The 20,971-nt window shown below is 38.0% G+C and overlaps 1 protein-coding gene across 10 annotated transcripts in view; it reads left to right on the top strand.

The window, feature by feature from the left end:
* Nucleotides 1-20,971, top strand: part of POLD3 (DNA polymerase delta 3, accessory subunit) — a 56,276-nt gene that overhangs the window by 25,261 nt on the left and 10,044 nt on the right. For 9 of the 10 annotated variants that reach the window (XR_013338227.1, XR_013338228.1, XM_077776569.1 and 6 more), the window contains 5 exons: nucleotides 3,274-3,538; nucleotides 5,226-5,298; nucleotides 10,537-10,702; nucleotides 13,580-13,686; nucleotides 20,622-20,734. Coding sequence is in view for 8 of the 10 variants with exons in the window: in XM_077776569.1 (XP_077632695.1) it covers nucleotides 3,274-3,538; nucleotides 5,226-5,298; nucleotides 10,537-10,702; nucleotides 13,580-13,686; nucleotides 20,622-20,734 (724 nt within the window). In the remaining 2 variants the exon portion in view is untranslated. The remainder of the gene's footprint in view (nucleotides 1-3,273; nucleotides 3,539-5,225; nucleotides 5,299-10,536; nucleotides 10,703-13,579; nucleotides 13,687-20,621; nucleotides 20,735-20,971) is intronic. The other variant, XM_077776550.1, reaches the window with a different exon arrangement.

Genomic DNA, 20,971 nt, shown 5'->3' with positions numbered 1-20,971 from the left:
TAGATGAGTCTAGAACTAAGGAGAGAAATCTGGCATGAAGATAGAGATTTTAGAATTTGAGAAAATAGCTGATTAATTGGGACACAGCAGTAGATACAGTAATTCAGAGAGAATGTATAGAATGAAAGTAAAACTCTAGCTATGGTTACTAGCTATATAACCTTGAGCAAATTATTAAAACTCTCTGTCCCTCAATTTCCTCATCAGTAAAATGAAGCTAACAATGGTACGAATGAGTGAGTATATATAAAACACTTAGAATAGTGCTTGGCACATAGTAAGCACTGTTTAAATATAGCCACTTTTTAAGAGATGGGTAAGAGGAGCCTAAATGGGAACAGCCAGAGATGAGAGGAAAATCACGAAAATATATGGGGTTCTAAAAGCAAGGAGTTTTAAGAAGAAGGGTCTGATTGGCAATATCCTATCTTGCTGAGAAGCTGAGTAAAATAGCAACTGAAAAGTGTCCATTGGATTTAATGATGGCCTTGGTAAGAAGGTTTTCAATGGAATAGCCAGATTCTGGTGAACTGAGTAAATGGGAGCATGAGAAAATGGGACAACAAATACGAACAAGTCTTTTCAGGAAATTGGACTATAAAATGGAGAAAGAGAAAGGTCGCTAAAGAGAATTTGAGACTGAGGGAGAATATATACCTTGTTGAGAATGCTCTGAACTTGTACTCTTCAGAAAGAGCCATAAAAAAGGAAATAGTTGAAGCTACTGAAGGAGATGGGTAACTGATACAGGCAGGTCCTTGAGGGGAAATAGATAGAGACTGGCCCAACATAGTTTCTGTAGGTTCCATGAGAACAGGGATTCTGTCTATTTTGAAACCAAAAACTAGTGCCTGGGAAATGGTAAGCTTTCAGTAAGTAACTGTTGAGTGAATTGATGATAGAAATTAGTTCTTTTATTTTACAGTTCAAAACCTTAAGTGTAATGGGCATACAAATATTTATTAAATAAATATATAGCTGAAGAGTTAAGTGGTAGTTAAAAAAATTTTTTTAATGTTTATTTTTGAAAGAGAGCATGAGTAGAGGAGGGACAGAGAGAGAGGGAGACACAGAATCTGAAGCAGGCTCCAGGCTCTGAGCTGTCAGCACAGAGCCTGATGCAGGACTGGAACCTACAAATTATGAGATCACGACCTCCATCATGATCCAAAGTCAGATGCTTAACCGACTGAACCACCCAGGCACTCCAATAAGTGGCATTTTTTATGGAAAGACTATGAGAAAAGATGAATACCCTGATAGGTTTATGTAAATTGTATTATTAGATTTCAAAAATAATCTGTATGAAAATCTAGCTGTGGTATGTCAAGCTCTAAAAATCAGTTCTTCTGTTGTATCTAATAAGTAGACAAACAGGAATAAAGGGGACTCAGAAGTTCAAAATCAAATTTTACTCAGGGACCACTAAAGTAAACATGGCAAGTAGAAATGTGGTAATAGGAAACACTTTAATGAAACTTTACTTAAATACTTAAAGTGTGATGGACAGAAATGTGAAGAATTTATCTCCAATAAAGAAGTTTGTAATTGCCCCTGAGAATTAAGGGCCAGCTGAGATTTGACTCATTGTTTCGTGTGTTTTAAGAAGTGCTGTGACAGGAAGAAAGTTGAAATTTTAGGACTGAGCAGATTCTTCTCTCTTCGGACATGTTCCCAGCCCAATTTAGTCTCTTCCTTATTGCCAGTTCTGGTCCTGACCCTAAGGTGTGGAATGTAGACCAAATGGAGAAAGAGGTGTTTCAGGGCCAACTTCAGATGTTGACAATGAAATAAAACATTGCTCTTTTCTGTGTACATGGAAGCACAAGGCCACAGAGGAAGACTAGTGGGTAAAAGGAAATGGTTTCCGTCTGTTCTTAACTCTGATGCACAAAATATTTGTGTTAGTGTGGGGTTTTCTGAAATGGACCATCATAAGGGGAAGATTTTGGAGCTATAGACTCTAGCTTTGGGGCTGCTCAGTCTAAGGTTACCTCTGAAATTAAATGATCTATCAGGGACTTTTTTCTTAGGCCAGTTATTCTAGCAGTTAATCTAGAAGTTGTGCCTGGTTGATCTCTCAAATAATTACTATTACCACATAGTTTCTCTCTTAACTTTTCCCACCTCAAGTTGAGGTGATACATTAAAGAAGGGAGAGAAACCAGAAGCCTCACTTCCAGGGACTTCAATTCTCATTCTCTGACATGTATTTCTATGTGCCAGGTTTTGTAATGTGTACCTAAAACACAAAAGATGAATAATACCCTTCCCTACCTCCAAGGAGCTCTCACCTACTCCCAATAAGCTAAAGACTGGGGGGAATAAAATGTTTTTCTTTGTCAGAAAAGTTGAGGAACTTTGTTTTAAGCACATCTGGGATTTGTGTGAAACAAGCACATCTACAAGGATTATAGAAGGGATGAATGCTCCCTTTAATATGCCATGCATACTGTTCCACATTTCTTTACTTGGCTTTAGGCGTACTTGTCTGATGCTGTTACTTGGTATTATTAGAAATTATTAACAAATGACAATAAAGGACCACAGGTCATAGCCAGTGGCTCTGTTCCCAGCTTCTTCTGTGTTTTAAAGTATGATCCACTCTGGCCAGGAGAGTTGCCAGGAGTTTTGTTAATATTTAAAGCTCATAATTTTGATTTAGTCAATATTTATTGCATACCTAGCCCTGTAAGGTGAAGGTCTTTAAAAACAAGAGATAACCATTTGATTTCCTAAGGATGGTGATATTACTAATCTTTTGTTATTTTTTGGTATATTCTTAGTGTTTTGAATTGGGATGCTTTCTTCAAAAACGTAAGATGTCCAAGATGATATGGTAGGAGACCTCAGATTCCAGTCCTAGTTCTATTACTAACTAGACATATAATCTGGGACAAGTCACTCAACATCTCTCCAATACTTTTTTCTCTATCTTAATGAGAGTTTTTATTTATTTTTGAGAGAGAGAGAGAGCAAGCAAGGGAGGGGCAGAAAGAGAGGGAGGGAGACAGGAGACAGAATCCCCGGCAGGCTTCAGGCTGCCAGTGCAGAGCCCAATGCCAGGCTCAAACTCACAAACAGTGAGATCATGACCTGAGCCAAAATCAAGAGTCAGATGCTTACCAACTGAGCCACTCAGGCGCCCCTGCACAAAATATTTTCTAAAATCCATTTTAGTTCTAAAATTTCTTAATTTAATAGTGTTAGAGTTAGAAAGTATTGTGTGGAAGAAGCAAGACTTTGAAATTAATGTAACATTTCCAACTTCAGGTTTAGTGCCATACAATGTGCAGCTGCAGTTCCCAGAGTTCCTGCTGAATCCTCATCATCCGAAAAGTTTGAGCAGTCAGATCTTCAAGTATCCAGTGAGACACAAGCCAATAATGAGTTGACAACCAATGGTCATAGTCCACCTACCTCTAAACAGATTGTACAGCAGCCCAAGGGAATAATGGGAATGTTTGCCTCTAAAGCTGCTTCTAAAACCCAAGATGCCAACAAGGAAACCAAAACAGAGGTTAAAGAGGTAACAAATGTAAGTTTAAAGATGTTTTTATAGTTCAGAATGGGTAACTGGAAGAACATTATAGTTTAATCAAGTAAGGTTCCAATATATAATAATATATTCTAATTTTTCCACTGTGGTCTGAATCCTTTAATTCTTGATATCCTCATCTGAAATTGTCCTTTTTCTTTGCTTCTCACCAAGCTTTGGATTCTCCTGTAAAATGGTCCTGTGCACATCACAAGATTGTTTTGCAAGCCAATTGAAATCATGCATGTGAGAACACACGAAAACTGTAAAGTGCCAGGAATTATATATTAGCAATATGTCATTTTGGGAACATCTTATATTCTGAGTTTTGCCATGTAGGACTTCCTTTCTAGTGTATTTAACATTCTCATTCTGTTTTATGAATTTTTCTTGTTTCTTTTTCTTCATTTGGTTCCCTTATTTATTGTTCACACATCTGAACTTAAGTGCATTGGCTTAAGAAAAGTCTCATTAAGGTGGCTCAGTTGGTTAAGTGTCCGACTTCGGCTCAGGTCATGTTCTTGCAGTTCGTGGGTTCAAGCCCCGCGTCGGGCTCTGTGCTGACAGCTAACTCAGAGCCTGCAGCCTGTTTCAGATTCTGTATCTCCCTCTCTCTCTCTGACCCTACCCTGCTCGTGCTGTCTCTCTCTCAGAAATAAATAAAAAAATTGGAGAAAAAAAAAGTCTCATTAAAAAACTATTAAAAAATACTCCAGAAAAGCATAATTATTGGTTTTTTTTTAAAGTTTATTTATTTTTGAGAGGGGGGGACAGAGGATCTGAAATGGGCTCAGCAGAGAGCCCGATGTGGGGCTCAAACTCATGAACCACGAGATCGTGACCTGAGCTACTAAATAGTCAGATGCTAAACCAACTGAGCCACCCAGGCGGCCCATAATTATTGTTATTGTTATTACCATCATTGTGATTTTATGGCTTCCACTTTAGAAAAGGAGAAGGGAGTGGAGGGAAAACACCTAACATTTATGGAACTACTGTGTGCCAGTAGTATGATCTTTGCTTAAACCCTCCTAACTATTCTGTGAGAAGAGATCTCCGTTTTCGTATGTGGTGAAACTAAGGGCTAGACATTTTGAGTGAATCGCCTGGATATCAGATTGCTATTACATGGCACAACCAGAATTTAAATCCACTTTTTTTTTTTTAAATTTTTGAGAGAGAGAGACATCGTGACCAGGGGAGGGTCAGAGAGAGAGGGAGACACAGAATCTGAAACAGGCTCCAGGCTCTGAGCTGGCTGTCAGCACAGAGCCCGACGCGGGGCTCGAACCCACGAACCTTGCGAGATCGTGACCTGAGCCGAAGTCGGATACTTAACCGACTGAGCCACCCAGGCGCCCCTGAAATCCACTTCTGATAATAACAAATGTAACCTTTGGAGGTTCCCCTGTTGTGTACCGTGCTGCCTCTGATCTGTTTTAATTCTATCAAACTAAGCAGTTTTTAAATACACTCAAATGTTTAGACACATACCTAAGCTTCAGAGATTAACATCAGATACCCTGGTCTGGATTTGTTCTTATATCTAATGCCGACACATTTTGGCATGATCATAGGGACTGTGCCATCGGAACAGTGTGCCCCTCAGTTGAAGAGATTGTTTAAGATTCCTACTTGAAGGACAGCCTAGACGTAAAAAAAAATCATATGTGTTTTCTGCTTCTAGGTATCTTCTGCAGGCAACAAGGCACCAGGGAAAGGGAATGTGATGAGCAATTTTTTTGGAAAAGCTGCTATGAGTAAGCACGTTTTTACCTTCCTTTGATTAATACATGAATGTTAATATAATAACATTTGAGGTGAAAGCCACCGTATCCAGTTTTTACCCATCTCGTGTACCATGTAGCCTTCCTGCATCCTAACATAAATTTGCAGTCTCCTGACCAGTATATTGAATGGAAGGTAATCCAACTGGAACAGTGGATTTTAATGGATGAGCTGAGTTCAATTTAGATCTCTTGGGGGTAGTTTATTTTTTTTTTTTTTATTTTTTTTTTAATGTTTCATTTATTTCTAGGAGAAAGAGAGACAGCGTGAGCAGGGGAGGGTCAGAGAGAGAGGGAGTCACACACTGAAACAGGCTCCAGGCTCCGAGCTGGCAGTCAGCACAAAGCCCGACGCGGGGCTCGAACCCACGAACCGCGAGATCATGACCTAAGCGAAAGTCGGACGCTTAACCGACTAAGCCACCCAGGCACCCCTCTTGGGGGTAGTTTATTATTCCTGTTTTTACTTCATGCCTTGAAAAGAGAATTATTTGTTTCATAGGGCTCTTGAAAATGGATGATAAAATAGAAAGGAGGCTACTTGGTTAAATAGTACAGTGTTAAGGTTAATATCCTAGATGCTGGGGTCAGTTTGCCTGGTGTGACCATTATTAATTATTACCACTGTCTCCCAAGGGGTTGCAAAAATAAATCTTTTTGACATTCTGTAGTTATTTTTCACAGATTACTCATGTTAATGAACNGAAGTGGCCTTTTAAAAATAATATTTTTTGAGAAACCAAAATTTCCTTTATTTAAAAAAAATTTTAACATTTATTTTTATTTTTGAGAGAAAGAGAGGGGAGGAGGGGCAGAGAGAGTGGGAGACACAGAATCCGAAGCAGGCTCCAGACTCCAAGCTCTCAGCACAAAGCCTGATGTGAGACTTGAACTCACGAACAACAAGATCATGACCTGAGGCAAAGTCAGATGCTTAACCAATTGAGCCAGCCAGACACCCTTAAAAATTTTGTTTTAATTAGAATTCTTTTATATGGAAAGAACCAGTAGTCACATATTTTCATACTTCAAATACCAAGTATACCTCCCCTGAGGACTATGTGGCATAATACCAGAAAGAATTCAGGAGCCGCAGGACAGTTATGACACACTTTCTTGGAGCATCAGTTTTACAAAGATCTTGTGGGAAGGTGTTTTGTTACATGCCTATGCAAGCAAAATTAGTCAGAATTCTGCTTTCCCATGATGGTCGGATTAGTGGTTGGAGGAGGCATTGGAGTGATAGTATTTATTTGCCATAAAATCTATCAGAGAAGATTTTTGTGTTTTGAAAGTATGTACAAAATTTGATACTTCAGGTTATTGGGAAGCATGTTGTATTGTTGCAGGCAGAATGCACAAGAAGGGCTCCCTATTTCTGTGAAAATAGATGGTGCTAATGTCACTGACCTGCATGGCTGGTACTGGTCCATTGAATCCAATCAGAATGTGTGGTTTCTTGGTGACTATTTGCTTTATTTGTTTTCTTATGCATTTGTAACCAGTGAATTAAAAAATTTTATTTCTAAAATATATAAGCTTTGAATATTTGCCAGTTGTAAAAAAAAAAATGAAGCTATACAGATTATACTTATTTATTCATGTGTTTATTTTAGAAATATTTATTCAGCAAATACTGTGTACTTGGAACTGTTATGCATATAGTGATAAAGTGGAAGAAATGTAGACAAGCAAGATCTCTGCTCTCATGGTCCTTATATTCTACTGTGAGAGATAGACAAATCAATAAAGAATAAAATAGTTAATGATTTTAATTGCTAGGCAGACAGTGATAGAAGGAGTGGGGAAACTGGATAAAATAAAAGAATTAAATACTTATGTAATAAAAAAATGACTTTTAAAGTTGGTTTATTTAACATAGTTTTTCCAAGGATGAGTGTTCAGGGTAAAATGATGAATGTTTTTTTTATTTTTATTTTTAATTTTTTTTTTTTTTTTATGTTTTATTTGTTTCTGAGAGAGCGGAGCAAGACGGCGTGAGCAGGGGAGGGTCAGAGGGAGAGGGAGATACAGAATCTGAAACAGGCTCCAGGCTCTGAGCTAGCTGTCAGCACAGAGCCTGACGCTGGGCTCGAACCCACAAACCGTGAGATCATGACCTGAGCTAAAGTGGGACGCTTAACGGACTGAGCCACCCAGGCGCTCCTGCTTTTATCGGGGCGCCTAGGTGGTTTAGTTGGTTAAGCGTCCGACTTTGGTTCAGGTCATGATCTCATAGTTTGTGAGTTCAAGCCTCCACATGGGGCTCTGTGCTGTCAGCTCTGAGCCTGCTTCCAGATCCTCTGTCCCCCTCTCTTCTCTCTCTCAAAAATAAACATTAAAGAAAAAAGTAAAATGATGAATATTTTTATTGTATTTGACACATGACAAGATCATTGTGATGAAAATGAAGAGAGGTGGATGAAAAGAGTTGAGATTTGAAGCATTTAAAACTTAATGCTGGACAATAACAAGTGTTGGTAAGGATGTGAAGTCAAACCCTTGTATACTGTTGTGGGAAATATAAAATAACGTGATTGCTCTGAACAGTAGCAAACAGTATAGCAATATTTCAAAAAGTTAAATAATTATCCAGTGCTTCCACTCTTACATGTCTACTCAGGTGAATCAAAACTATATGTTTACATAAAAACTTGTACACAGATGTTCATAGCAACATTATTCATAAAAGCCAAAAAGGTGAAACAACCCAGTGATCCATCATCTGATGAATGGATAAACACAGTGTGATATAACCACAGAATAAGATATTATTGAGCCATAAAAAGGAATAAACCCTTGAATTATAAAATGGATGAATCTTGAAACGTGAAATGAAAGAAGCTAGACAGAAAAGGCCACATATTATATAAATCTATTTCTATCAAATATCCAAAATAGGCAAATCTATAGAGACAGAAGGTAGATTAGTAGATTAGTGTCACACGCTAGGTTGGGATTGGGGAGCGACTGCTCATGAATACACAGGGTTAATTTTGGGGGTGATGAAAATGTTCTAAAATTGGGTAGTGGTGATGTTTACACGGTTAAAAAGCACTGAATGTTATACTTTAAAAGGGTAAATTTTCTGACGTGAATTATTAACAAGAACCTTAATGCTCTATGTGTGAAAAAAATTACAGCATTGGTGACACAATTAAAAAGACATCATCTGTATCTGCTTATAAAGGGGTTTCATATTTGAGTATAAAAAGGTGATGCTCTTAATTAGTCAAAAGATACAAATGATTTGATCATTCAGATAAAAAGAAAACGTGGTTAAATTTTCCTTAACAGTAGTCTGAAAGTGTTGCAATGAGCTGCCTCTTTACCAGCTAATTGGCCAATTGTAGCTGCATATGTAAATAAGTTGGAGTTTCCCAAATACTGTGAAGACATGACAGAGTGAAAACTCTGGATGCTGAATCTGTTTGGTCACTGGTATTTTAATTAAGATCATTTTCCTGAAATTGGTAGACTCTATGCAGTAGCCTTGCTTTCCTTACCCCAAGAGTGAGGTAGGAATAGTTGGAGGTTTTTCCTCCTAATTATTCTATTCTCTCCTCCCCTCCCCTCCCCTCCCCTCGTCTCCCCTTCCCTCGTCTCCCCCTCCCTCGTCTCCCCTCCCCTCCATCCTATCCTATCCTTTCCAGAGAGACAGAGAGAGAGAGAGAGAGAGAGAGAGAGAATCTCAAGCAGGCTTCCCACTCAGTGCATAGCCTGATGTGGGTCTCAGTCACTGGATAGTTCTCATGACTGTGATCGCTTCTTGGCCTTTTGGCTAAGATCAAGGATTTTGACCTGAGTCAAAAGCAAGGATTGGACGTTTAACCAGCTGAACTACTCAGGTGCCTCTAATAATGTAATTTTAAAACAATTGCTGTCAATATGATATAAATTCTGTAAGAGAATGCAAATTTTGCATTAACTTTAAGGATATACATGCAGCTTCAGAGAACTGATTTTTTGAGCATCAGTTACTGACTCTAGATCCCTGGAGATACATGTTTACTGTCCTGTATGATTTGGTGGAAAAGTTTGAGAAGTACTGATACTTGAGAACAACAGTTCTGAAAAGGCAAGAGAAAATGCTGCCATTCTCTGGTGGATTCCACCATTCAGATTTCTCAGTGAGGTCTTCAAAAAATAAAGTATAAACAAACTGCATGTTATACTTTTATCCATCATCTATTTTTTCAAAGAATATACTTTATAAATTATTATAATAAGCCGTGTGTAATGGCCGAGGCTCTCAGTCTTTTTCCTACACTGTAGCTGGTTTAAGTCATTTTACATAAAATCAAAGCTACTTATTGAAGAGCCCCATGGTGTTTACAGCTTTCTAAGCATTTTGTGACTTTTCTTGAAAAAAACTATCACTGAATATAACACGAAGGCTATTCTTCTATGATTTCTCAGACGGCTAGGCCCATCCTGCTTGCATTTCTTAGTCCTCTGCACGGCATAATATAGTTATTTTTGTGTTTTTCAGCTTGGTGTAGGGAAAGAGGTAAGGATTTTGAGGACTTAAACTGACTTAGGTTCAAATCCTGTTTCTCTTTTCTATCAGTGTTACTTTGGGTAAAACATGTAACATCCTTTCCCTTTTAATCCTTACAGTAATCTCATAAGTACTATTTCAGTTTTTACAGAAAAGATTGACTTTTAGGTAACTTACTCCGGGTGAAACAGAGCTTTAATCAAACTTCTGATTCTAAAGTAGCCTTTTAATTATATAATAAAAATAATAGTGAGATAATAAGAGTATCCAGGTTTAAGAAGATAGGATGTAATTGAAAATAAAATCTTGGTACAAATTTCTGTTGTCACTATTTGTAAGCTGTATACTCTTGGGAAACATCTTTTATCCCCCAGACTTTTAATTTTCTCATCTAATAAATGATACATAAATGAGAATGATGATACCTCATAAAGTTGTATTTGCTTTTTGTAAGTCCTACTTATACTATTATTTGGCCTGGGGGCTGTGATATAATGAAAGATTAGCAAGAGGCAGAAATGAAAACAGTTATAGCTAGAGTGATAGTTGGAAAGAAGAAATGTTCTCTGACTAGACCATGAGTTCTGTTAGGACAGGGACTTTAGCCCCTGCTCCTAACAAATTACTTGGCACTTGGTCGACTATCAGAGGAATGATAGATTGATATTACGTGATGAGGTTATATATCACCTGCTATACTGTATTTGTAGATAAACTTAAAGTCAATTTGGATTCAGAACAAGCAGTGAAAGAAGAAAAAATAGTGGAGCAACCTCCAGTGTCTGTCACTGAACCAAAGCTGGCAGCCCCTACAGGCCTGAAGAAATCCAGCAAAAAAGCAGAGCCTGTTAAGATGCAGCAGAAGGAAAAAACAAGGTAGGAAAATTTTGTTGCCTGTGAGGGAAGAGTGTCTCTGCTGGGGGTGAGAAGGTCTGTTTGGGCTTATTGACAGTGGGCAATTTTCAGTTGAGTACTAAATCCTACTTAATGCCTTAGGGATACAGCTGTGTAACCAAAATGAAGAGAGAAGCTCAGTAGCTTATCTAGGGAAGTAGAACTGAAACCAGACAGTTTAGATGGTTTAAAGCCCAAACCCAGTTTTGGGGGCCCCATTGATCTAAGTTAATTATCCTTTTTTTCTTTACTTCATTTTAAATTTGTGGACATGGCATAAGTGTGCTTGATTGTGTCTGTGTCTGTTTTTTTACTTCAGATTGCCAAGTGAGGGGTTACTATTTCCAGTCAAATTTAAGAGAAAAAGTTCTTTGTTTTCTTTTTATATCAATGAGTTTATTTTTCAAGTGGTAAAATGTAATTAGAAAAGAAAATAAAAAGCATACAAGCTGTTAAAAATGGATCCAGGAATTTGAGACACTACCTCATAGTTGGTAGGAATTAGTCTGTTGAAAGAAATTCTAAAGACACTGTCAGCACTGATAGGCCCAGAAATACTTAAATTTTGTAGCAAGGTTAGGGCTACTCTAGTAGAAAACATCAACAAAATGGCTCAAGCTTCAGAGGGTCAAGGCTCTGTCCAGTGGGCCTTACCTCCTAGGAGTATGTGAGGTTGGTAGGTTAAGATGTCCCCAGCCCATGGTATAACATTCATTTGATGGTTATAGCCAGAAATATATTCAGTATTTCATTACCAAGTGTGATGTTAACTGTATGTTTTAAGTAGATGCTCGTTACCATATGAAGGCTGTCCTTTCCTGTTCCTGATTTGCTGAGAGGTTTTTCATAAATGGGTGCTGAATCTTGACTGATGCTTTTTCTGCATTTATTGAGATGTTCATTTGGGGTTTCTGTTAATGTGGTGAATTACCTTGATTGGCTTTTAAGTGTTAAACCAACCTTGCATTCTTGGGATAAACCTAATTTTTGTCATGATACATTTATCCTTTTTATAAATTGTTGGATTCTATTTGCTAATATAAGGATATTTCGCCACTGCATCTGTGAAGCCTATAGATCAGTTATTTACTTTTCTGATAATGTCTTTATCAGATTTTGGTATCAAAGTTGTATAACTTCATAAAATTAGTAGGAAGGAGTTTCATTTACTCGTTTTCTGAGTTTGTGTAGGTTATGTATTATTTTTTTTTCTTAAAGGTTTGATAAAATTCAGTGAACCCAAGCCCAGAGTTTTCTTTGTGGGAGGTTTATTTTATTAATTTGATTTCTTTAAATAGAGCCATCCAAATTTTCTCGGTGTTGTTGAGTCAGTTTTGGTGTGTTTTTAAAGGAATTTATTTCATCTAAGTTGTTGAGTACATTGGCATAACGCTCCTAACAACCTTATTCTTTGAGGATTTGTAGAGTCTGTACTTATCATTACAGATTCCTTCATTCTTTTATTCCTAGTATTGGTAATTTGTTTTGTCTTTTTTAAAAAAATTGTTAATGTTTATTTTTGAGAGAGAGGGAGAGGGATGGAAGCAGAGAGAGAGGGAGACAGAATCCAAAGCAGGGTCTGGCCTGCAAGTGGTCAACACGGAACATCGAACCCACAAACCATGAGATTGTGACCTGAGTTGGAGTTGGACACTTAATTGATTGAGCCACTCAGGCACCCCTATTTTGTCTTTTTTTAATCAGTCTTATAGAAGGGTTTACTAATTTCATTAATCTTTTGCCCCAAAATAACAACTTTCAGCCTTGTTAGTTTTTTTCTGTTTTCATTGATTTCTGCTCTTTATCTTTTGTTGTTGTTGTTGTGTTTTATTTTGTTTTTGTTTTTACCTATTTGGGATTTGTCTTTTTCTAGCTTAAGGTAGAAAATAAGTTGGTATTTAAAGTTACATAAGAAATAAGTTACTTGAAGATAAAAACTACATCTCATACATATTTGAATAATGTGATAGAGTATCCAAAGGAGCTAACTAACATCAAGATGAAGTCTAGTTTATTATGTCATTAGAATCACCTTTTAAGGTCTTATGTCTATGCCTTTGCACATTTTTTTTTAAATATTTGTCTCCCTTTTTTACCTGATGAACTTCCACTTAGCTTTTAGTTTTCAAATAGAAGTCTTGTCCTATAACATTATATTTGTTCAGTAATATTTATCACATTGTCTTACATTTGGTGGTATTTATATCTATTTCTCCTGCCAAAGCTTCTTGAGAACAGTATTTTCTTTTTTTTTTAATTTTTAATGTTTTTTATTTATTTCTGAGAGAGAGATAGTGTGAGCAGGGGAGGGTCAGAGAGAGAGGGAGATACAGAATCTGAAACAGCCTCCAGGCTCTGAGCTGGCTGTCAGCACAGAGCCCGACACAGGGCTCGAACGCACGAACTGCGAGATCATGACCTGAGCTGAAGTCGAACGCTTAACCGACTGAGCCACCCAGGCGCCCCAAGAGAACAGTATTTTCTTCATCTTTGCATCCTCAGTGTTAAGCAGAAAGTCTGTGTATGTGTAGTAGCTGCTTATTTAAAACTTGTTGAATGATTGAAAGATCAGTAGGAGAAGTAAGAAGGGATTTGTAACGATAACTGATGAACTGGTAAGTAGCTTCCAGTGATCTATATAGAGAGCTAGAAAAATGTTTAATTCTGGTCACTTCATGGAATGACTAATTGTGGTCAGCAGAGTATCCATAAGAAGAATTCTTACTAGTCTATTTTGACTCTTCTTTTCTGTCCGCTAGAAGTAAGTGCATGAGTTATGAAGCAAGATCTTTAGTAGCATATGAATACTTATATTTTTATTTTGTGTAATATGTTTAAACTATTCCTGGATGCCAACAGGGGGAAGCGAGTGGAGTTATCTGATGATGAGACAAAAGAAACTGAAAATATGAAGAAAAAGAGGAGAAGAATCAAACTTCCTGAGTCTGATAGCAGTGAAGATGAAGGTGGGCATTGCTATTAATTTTTGGCTAGTGGGATTATCTCAGTTACTTGGGTTGTTATGCAAAAGTACCATAGTCTAGGTGGCTTAAGCAAGACAAATTTGTCCTGCTCGCAGTTCCAAAGGCTGAGAAGTCCAAAATCAAGGCACTGCCTGATTGTAGTTCTGGTGAAAAATCTCTTCCTAGTTTGTAGGATACCTTCTTGCCATATCCTCACATGGCAGAGAGAGAAATTCTCTTGAGTCTCTTAGAGCAATAATCTCATTCCATTAATTACCTCCCAAAGGCCCCACCTCCAGATACCATCACATTAGGGATTAGAGCTTCAACATATGAATTTTGGGGGGGACACAAACATTTAGTTGATAGCAGGGGTCAGTTCTTATTTGACGTGCAAGGAGTTAAAAAGTAATTTATTATAGATCATAATGACAGTGGTAATTCTGGTATTGAGAGATATATAGCACCATTAGAGTCTACTTTAGCTTTTTGACCAGAACCATTATGTTCTGGTAATTTGGCAAAATAACTAACATAAAAGGAAAGAGATTAAGGGTTCTTATTATATATATTATCAAAGAGCTTTGCTTTTTATTTTTTAATGCTTAGTTTTGAGAGAGAGAGTTTGAGTGGGGGAGAGGCAGAAAGAAAGGGGGACAGAGGATCTGAAGCAGGCTCTGCACTGACAGCAGAGAGCCTGACATGGCTCACACCCATGAACCATGAGATCGTGACTGAGTCAAAGGCGGAAGCTTAACCAACTGATCCGCACAGGTTCCCTGAGGGGTTTTCTTTTTAAAATATGAAATGGAGATATTCCTTTGGCTACCTTCATGTGAATCTTTTAAAACGGGTAATATTGTAGGCATCAAGGGTGTTGGTGGTATGGTGTTCCACACCACATAAATAAAAACATGCTAAGTTTGAGAATCTATAGTATCATTGTTGAAAGGGAATGATACCCATAGACCCTTCTAGTTTTAGACTGTGGGCTCTGTTGTAAGATAAACAAACAGAATAAGGGCAAGATTCTTACTTGGAAAATTCATATGCCTTTTCAAAGAATATCAAGTATTCTAAGAGCCAAGGTCTCTTCCCAAATTGTGTAAATGAAGGTATATAGAAAGAGGATGAGGCTAAAGAGAAAGATGCCTTGGTTGAACTGCTATGCCAGATGACTTCTACCCTGCTTTGAGAACAGTGGTAAAAAGTTTGAGTTTCTATAATCTGTTCTCTATGAATTTATGCCATAATGGGTATAAAACAATTTGAGGGGTCAGGGAAATCTAGTCCAAAGGAATTCAGCATCAGATAAAAGTTGAATGACAAAACAAACAAACGGATGCTAAAAGAAATTAAAGAAGAATAACAAATACAGGAAAAGGAGCCTGTCTGCTGGTAAAGGACGAAATAAACTTGTTAGGCTCTACTCTTACTGGAAGTAAGTACTTACCGTAAGAAGTGAAAATGGCAACAGAGGCTGCCCAAAGCAACTCAGTGACCATACATGTACAAATGAGTCAGAAAGCCATTTATATATACAGATGACAGTAATGCAAAAGAAATGAACAGACCTAAAAAATTGTATGAGGAAGTTAAATCTATGATACAGGTATATCGTTGACTCTTCCATGGTTTTAGATCCTACAGTCATGCTTGCACGTTGGAGTTTATGAGCTGTGATATCTTACCGAGGTATTATGACCACCAGAGCTATGGTTTTTTTAGTGACTCTTTGGAATAGGTAGGTTAGGGCACCGTGAGTATCCTTAGAGGAACTGTCGCTGTATTCTCATTCCATGTCATTTATGGTAATGCTTTGACCAAGACACCTGAAAAGAAGATACCCAAGTGTGTGACTGAAACAAGGAACATTCTGACCAGTTAAGAATTAAGGAAATAGAAGTGACTCCATGAAGATACATGGGAAAATAATTAGGAAGTAATAGGAATATTACTGTGCTATTGAAATAGTCTTCCCTACTTCCAACCAGGAGAAGGATTTGGGGAAGAATCTGGAAAAGGTTTTCAAGCCCTCAGCCTAATGTACTTTGAAAAGGTAGACTAGATACTCTAGTGAAGGAATCAGCTCTAAGTCAGGGAATTAATGTGGTTGATTAAGCACTCATTACATACTTCTGAAATATTCTCTGGAGTTCTGATCGTTAGTGCACGAAAATAATACCTTTGGGTGATTAGAAATATGAGTGGGGTTATTAGTTTGGAAAGTAGTGAGAAGAAATGTGATAGAGGTGGACAACCTTTAATAATAGATAATACAGATGAGAAGCTCTCAGATTTTTTATCTGGGAAAATCATTTTTAGCATCTGACTGAATTTACAAAACTTTGCCATTTTATTCCTAAATTTCTTTTTCATCTCAAAGCCAGCTTTTATTTTAAACCTTCACACAGTCTCTAACCTATTACCATTTTATTCCTGTTACACCAAATATATACTATTCAGTATGCTGTCTTCAGCTGGAAATTAGCAAATAAGTAGGAGGAGCAGAGGAAATGACAGGAACTTTGGAGTAAAACAGACCAGGGTTTAAACCTTACTTCTGCCACTTACTGGGCACATGCACCTCAATGTTTATAGCAGCACTATCAATGATAGCCAAAGTATGGAAGGAGCCCAAATGTCCATCGATGGATAAAGAATATGTGGTATATATATATACAATGGAGTATTACTTGGCAATCAAAAAGAATGAAGTCTTGCCATTTGCAACTACTTGGATGGAGCTAGAGGGTATTATGCTAAGTGAAATTAGAGAAGGCGAAATATCATGACTTCACTCATATGAGGACTTTAAGATACAAAACAGATGAACATAAGGGAAGGGAAGCAAAAATAATATAAAAACAGGGAGGAGGACAAAACATCAGAGACTCTTAGAGAACAGAGGGTTGCTGAAGGGGTTGTGGGAGGGGGGGTGGGCTAAATGGGTGAGGGGCATTAAGGAATCAATCTATCTGTTCCTGAAATCATTGTTGCACTATATGTTAATAACTAACTTGAATATAAATTAAAAACATAAATTATTAAAAATAATAATAAATTTTCTGCCATTTACTGTGTGACTAGAGGCAGATTACTTAACTTCTTCAATTCCTTGTTTCCTTATCTCTAATAGGGATGTTATCACACTGTGATAGTGTCATAGGCTTTTTATGAACATCAAAAAAGATATGTCAGCAGGGCCAGGACATTGCTTGACATAGCAAGTTTTCTTATTCTTCACCCCATTTTTTCTATTGAGGTGTTCAGTAAGTATTTAACAGCAGTAAGTCTCTTCTCTCAGAAAATTCCTTTCAACTTCATACCTTTAACTCTCTACCCAAGAGACTTTTCCTTTCTTTCTTTTCTTGGCAGAGTTATAAGCACCTTTAGCAGATCTGCATACTCTTTGTGAAGCAAGAAAAGGCCAGACCCAGAAAGAAATCACATTAAGAGCAAAGTTTTCATTGCCAAGAATAGGGGCGCCTGGGTGGCTCATTCGGTTGAATGTCCAACTCTTGATTTTGGCTCAGGTCATGATCCCAGGGTAGTGGGATCTAGTCCTACACTGGGCCCTGTGCTGAGTGTGGAGCCTACTGAAGATTCTCTCCCTCTTCCCCTCTTGTGCTCTCTAAAATAGAATAAAAAAAAAAAATACATTCGTAGGAAGAAATAGTTTTAGCTGATTAAGTTTTTTGCTAACATTTTCAGTTTTTACAAATTATTTATGGAGAATGTTAAGCAAATGACTCTCCCCCCGCCCCTGCCTTTTTTGGTTATGATAGGTAGTTTAAAAAATTTCCTAGGAAGCTATGAATGATTTCCAGAATTACCCATTTCTGCCATAGCACTTTCTGGTAAACAGTGGTTATGCTGCTGGACCCCTGCTATTAGTTTTACTATAGTTCTTATTCTGTTGTCCTGGGGTAAGTGTTAAATTTCACTTCTTGAGTATCTTTCATCTGAAAAGCTGTAAATTCATTATGAATATATTTAAAATATACCAATGTATGAAACCTTCCTTATGCTTATGTCACTGAAAATATATCGTGGATAATACTTACCTTGATGGTAAGTCAGACACATGGATTCTAACATATGAATGTAGGCAAAATTTTTTTTAGTCTTTTTGAACTTCAGTCATATAAAACAAATAATAGAAATAGTGATTTTGTGGGTATATTATGAGAATGAATGATTAATGTTTGTAAAGCCCAGAGAATTCTAGTTGATTTTCGTATCCTCCCTTCCTTTTTTATTTTATTTTTAAGTTTATGTATTTATTTTGAGACAGAGAGAGGACAAGTGAGGGAAGAACAGAGAGAGAGGGAAAGAGAATCCCAAGGAGGCTTCATGCTATCAGCACAGAGCCCTATGTGGGGTCTGATCCCACAGTGTGTGATCTAAGCTGAGCTGAAATCAAGGGCTGGACGCTTAATTGACTGAGCTACCCTGGCACCACCCGTCCCCATCCTTCCTTAACAAATTTTTTTTTGGGGGGAGAGCACACTTGCACAGGAGGGGCAGAGGGAGAGAGAGAGGACCTTAAGCAGACTCCATGCCCACCTAAGAGCCTGATGTGGGGCTCGATCTCACAACTGTGAGATCATGACCTGAGCCGAAGTCAAGAGTCAGAACTGAGCCACCCAGGTGCCCCAAAATAATTTATTTAAAAAAATGTAAAGTGATATGTAACTTGAAAAATCATATAAAATAGAAGTTTTGTAATAGATTGTAAGCTCTCATATCAGACCCAGATATCTAATTGACTAATACTTCTCTTGTCTCCTTTCTCCCACCTGTCTTCCATCTTCCAGGATGGAATAAATTCTTATTCATTACAAATTCTTGGCTCCCTTTTCTACTCTCTTCCCTGTTATGGCAGCGATAGGTGTGGCGGGCAGGTTTACAGCATTTCATTCCTTAGTCATCACTGTAATGTGCCTCTGAGTGGATGTGGAAGGGAGAAGGAGGTATATGCTGACTATTTCTTGACCTAGAAGTCCCTCATCCCAAATTTAGTTCCAAAAATGATTGTTTTCCTTTATTAAAAATATTGTTACTGTGTGTTTAGTGCCAGAGAAATATTGTGGTGTCTCTGACTCTATGGAGGTTAGAGTCAGAGGAGGATCTAGATAAACAAACTTGTATACAGTGCAGTGACGGGTCTTAGAGGGTGCCACTAGGGTTAAGTGTCTTTATGGTTACAGAAGTGGAAATAGAATAAAAACTCCTAAATTTATTATTGTGAGGACTCAAAATTCCTTTTCTTTGGCTTCCTCACTGTGTAAACTTTCCTCCTGCCCCTGTAACACATGTGACACAGCTTTCCTGATTGCTTTACCTTCAGAGAAATCGGAGCTTGGTTCTGTGGTTTGACTTTTGCTTACTTTGAGCTCCCATCATGTTCTACTCTCCTAGAGCTGGGTTACTAACTGGACCCCTTCCCTCATATGTTTCTGACTCTTGTTTCCCAGAGCTTATAAAGTTTTGAGGCCCATTTCATACTTGGTGTATAATTTATTGCATTCTGGCTCTTGTTTTGCTTCACCTCTTTAGGTCATTTGGCCTTGAACCCTCCACTGTCATAATTTTTAACACTGACCTAATCGGTTGGGAGAATTTCAGATCCAAGACTTGTGCTAAGAATTTGAATACAGCCAGGAGATTCAGGGAGCAGGTGAGGCTAAGCAACTACCCAGTCTTTTTACCAGCAGTTTCTCTGTGGTGATTAAGCAATAGGTCAGCTGAGGATTTTCACTTCCCCTCTCATGGGCCTTATACTAAGACCACTATTTCTGGAACTATTCAGGAATGATGGGATCCCTTTGAAGATGCTCTCTTCTCGGGTGATACCACTTCCAGAGCAATATTGCTTTCCCAAAAGTGTTCTTTCTTGTTAATCTCACTATAGCAAAGCAAGCCTCATCAGTGAGCAGTCACTAGAAATAGTTCCCATACAGAATAGTAAGCAAGTCTTAGTTGTCAGAGCTATAATTATGATTGTTTCAAAGGTGATTTTTCCTCCAAAGTTTATGCTTTTAACATCAGCTGGAATATTTCAGTCTAATAAACATCTCAGGTGATTTCAGGTAATCCTTAGACTCTGGCATAGAACATTTGATATAATCTGAGAATTATACCTGTTTATTTAATCTTAAAAGAAAATGTCTGGCTCTGAATGGTAGGGCAACACAGGATAGTTGGAATGGTAAGGCTTGGCATCAGACTGACTTAGGTTTAAAACCTCCTGGCTCAGGGATGCCTGGGTGGCTCAGTTGGTTAAGCATCTGACTTCGGCTCAGGTCATTCTCTCACAGTTCGTGGGTTCAAGCCCCGCGTCAGGCTCTGTGCTGACAGCTCAGAGCCTGGAGCCTGCTTCAGATTTCTCTGTCTCCCTCTCTCTCTGACCTCCACCCTGCTCACGCTGTCTCTCTCTCTCAGAAATAAATAAAACATTAAAAATAAATAAATAAATAAAACCTCCTGGCTCAGTTGTAAGCTCTGTGACCTTGGCAAGTTAATTAACCTCTTTGAGCATCTTTCTACTTGACTTTACTGTGTGAATAATATTTGTCTCTTAGGATTGTTACGAGGATAAATGAAACAATTGTAAGAGAAATACATGACACATGTTAGATGATCAGTGGTTATTTATAAAACGACTTTAGACTTTCTGGCAAAATAAAAAGTTTAGCTAAGATAATCTCTAAGGTTTATTCCAGCTGTAATAATTCTCAATTTTCTGGGTTTTATTGTACAAAATTAATAAAATGTGTGTTTTAAAAATCTACAACTGCAAAGTCATTGGTTGTCATGAATTACGGCTTGCAAAATGTCCTTTGCTGTACATGGATGTTTAAAAAGCCACCGGAGAACGTGTTGTACCCGATAGTGCCACAGTTCTCTTAGCTAAGCTTGTTTCATTATTTCAGTCATCCCAGACTCTCCTGGGGATTATGAAGCTGAGTCACCGTCCCCACCTCCTCCTGCTTCTCCACCTCCTGAACCAGTGCCGAAGACTGAACCAGAGCCTCCTTCTATCAAGGTAAAGCTTTACTGGGACGGTTGCCTTTCTGTGTGTCTTTGACCTTTCAAGGACCTGAAACCATGCTGAATAGGCCGCTGCTGTATAGTCCAGGGACGCCAGTAGATGGCTCTTGTCTCATTCTGCTTTCCTGTAGGTACTACAGGACGGGAATTCCCTCTCCTCACCTGCAGTGAGAGCTCAGCTATAGGGCATAGTCTCAGGAAGGTTGCAGAAGTCAGGCCTGGGAGCGGCTTT

Source organism: Crocuta crocuta, unplaced genomic scaffold (genome assembly GCF_008692635.1).
Source record: "Crocuta crocuta isolate KB4526 unplaced genomic scaffold, BGI_CrCroc_1.0 scaffold271, whole genome shotgun sequence".
Classification (NCBI taxonomy): domain Eukaryota; kingdom Metazoa; phylum Chordata; class Mammalia; order Carnivora; family Hyaenidae; genus Crocuta; species Crocuta crocuta.
The sequence above is the reverse complement of the archived record's forward strand: the minus strand, read 5'-3'. Positions and strand labels throughout refer to the sequence as shown.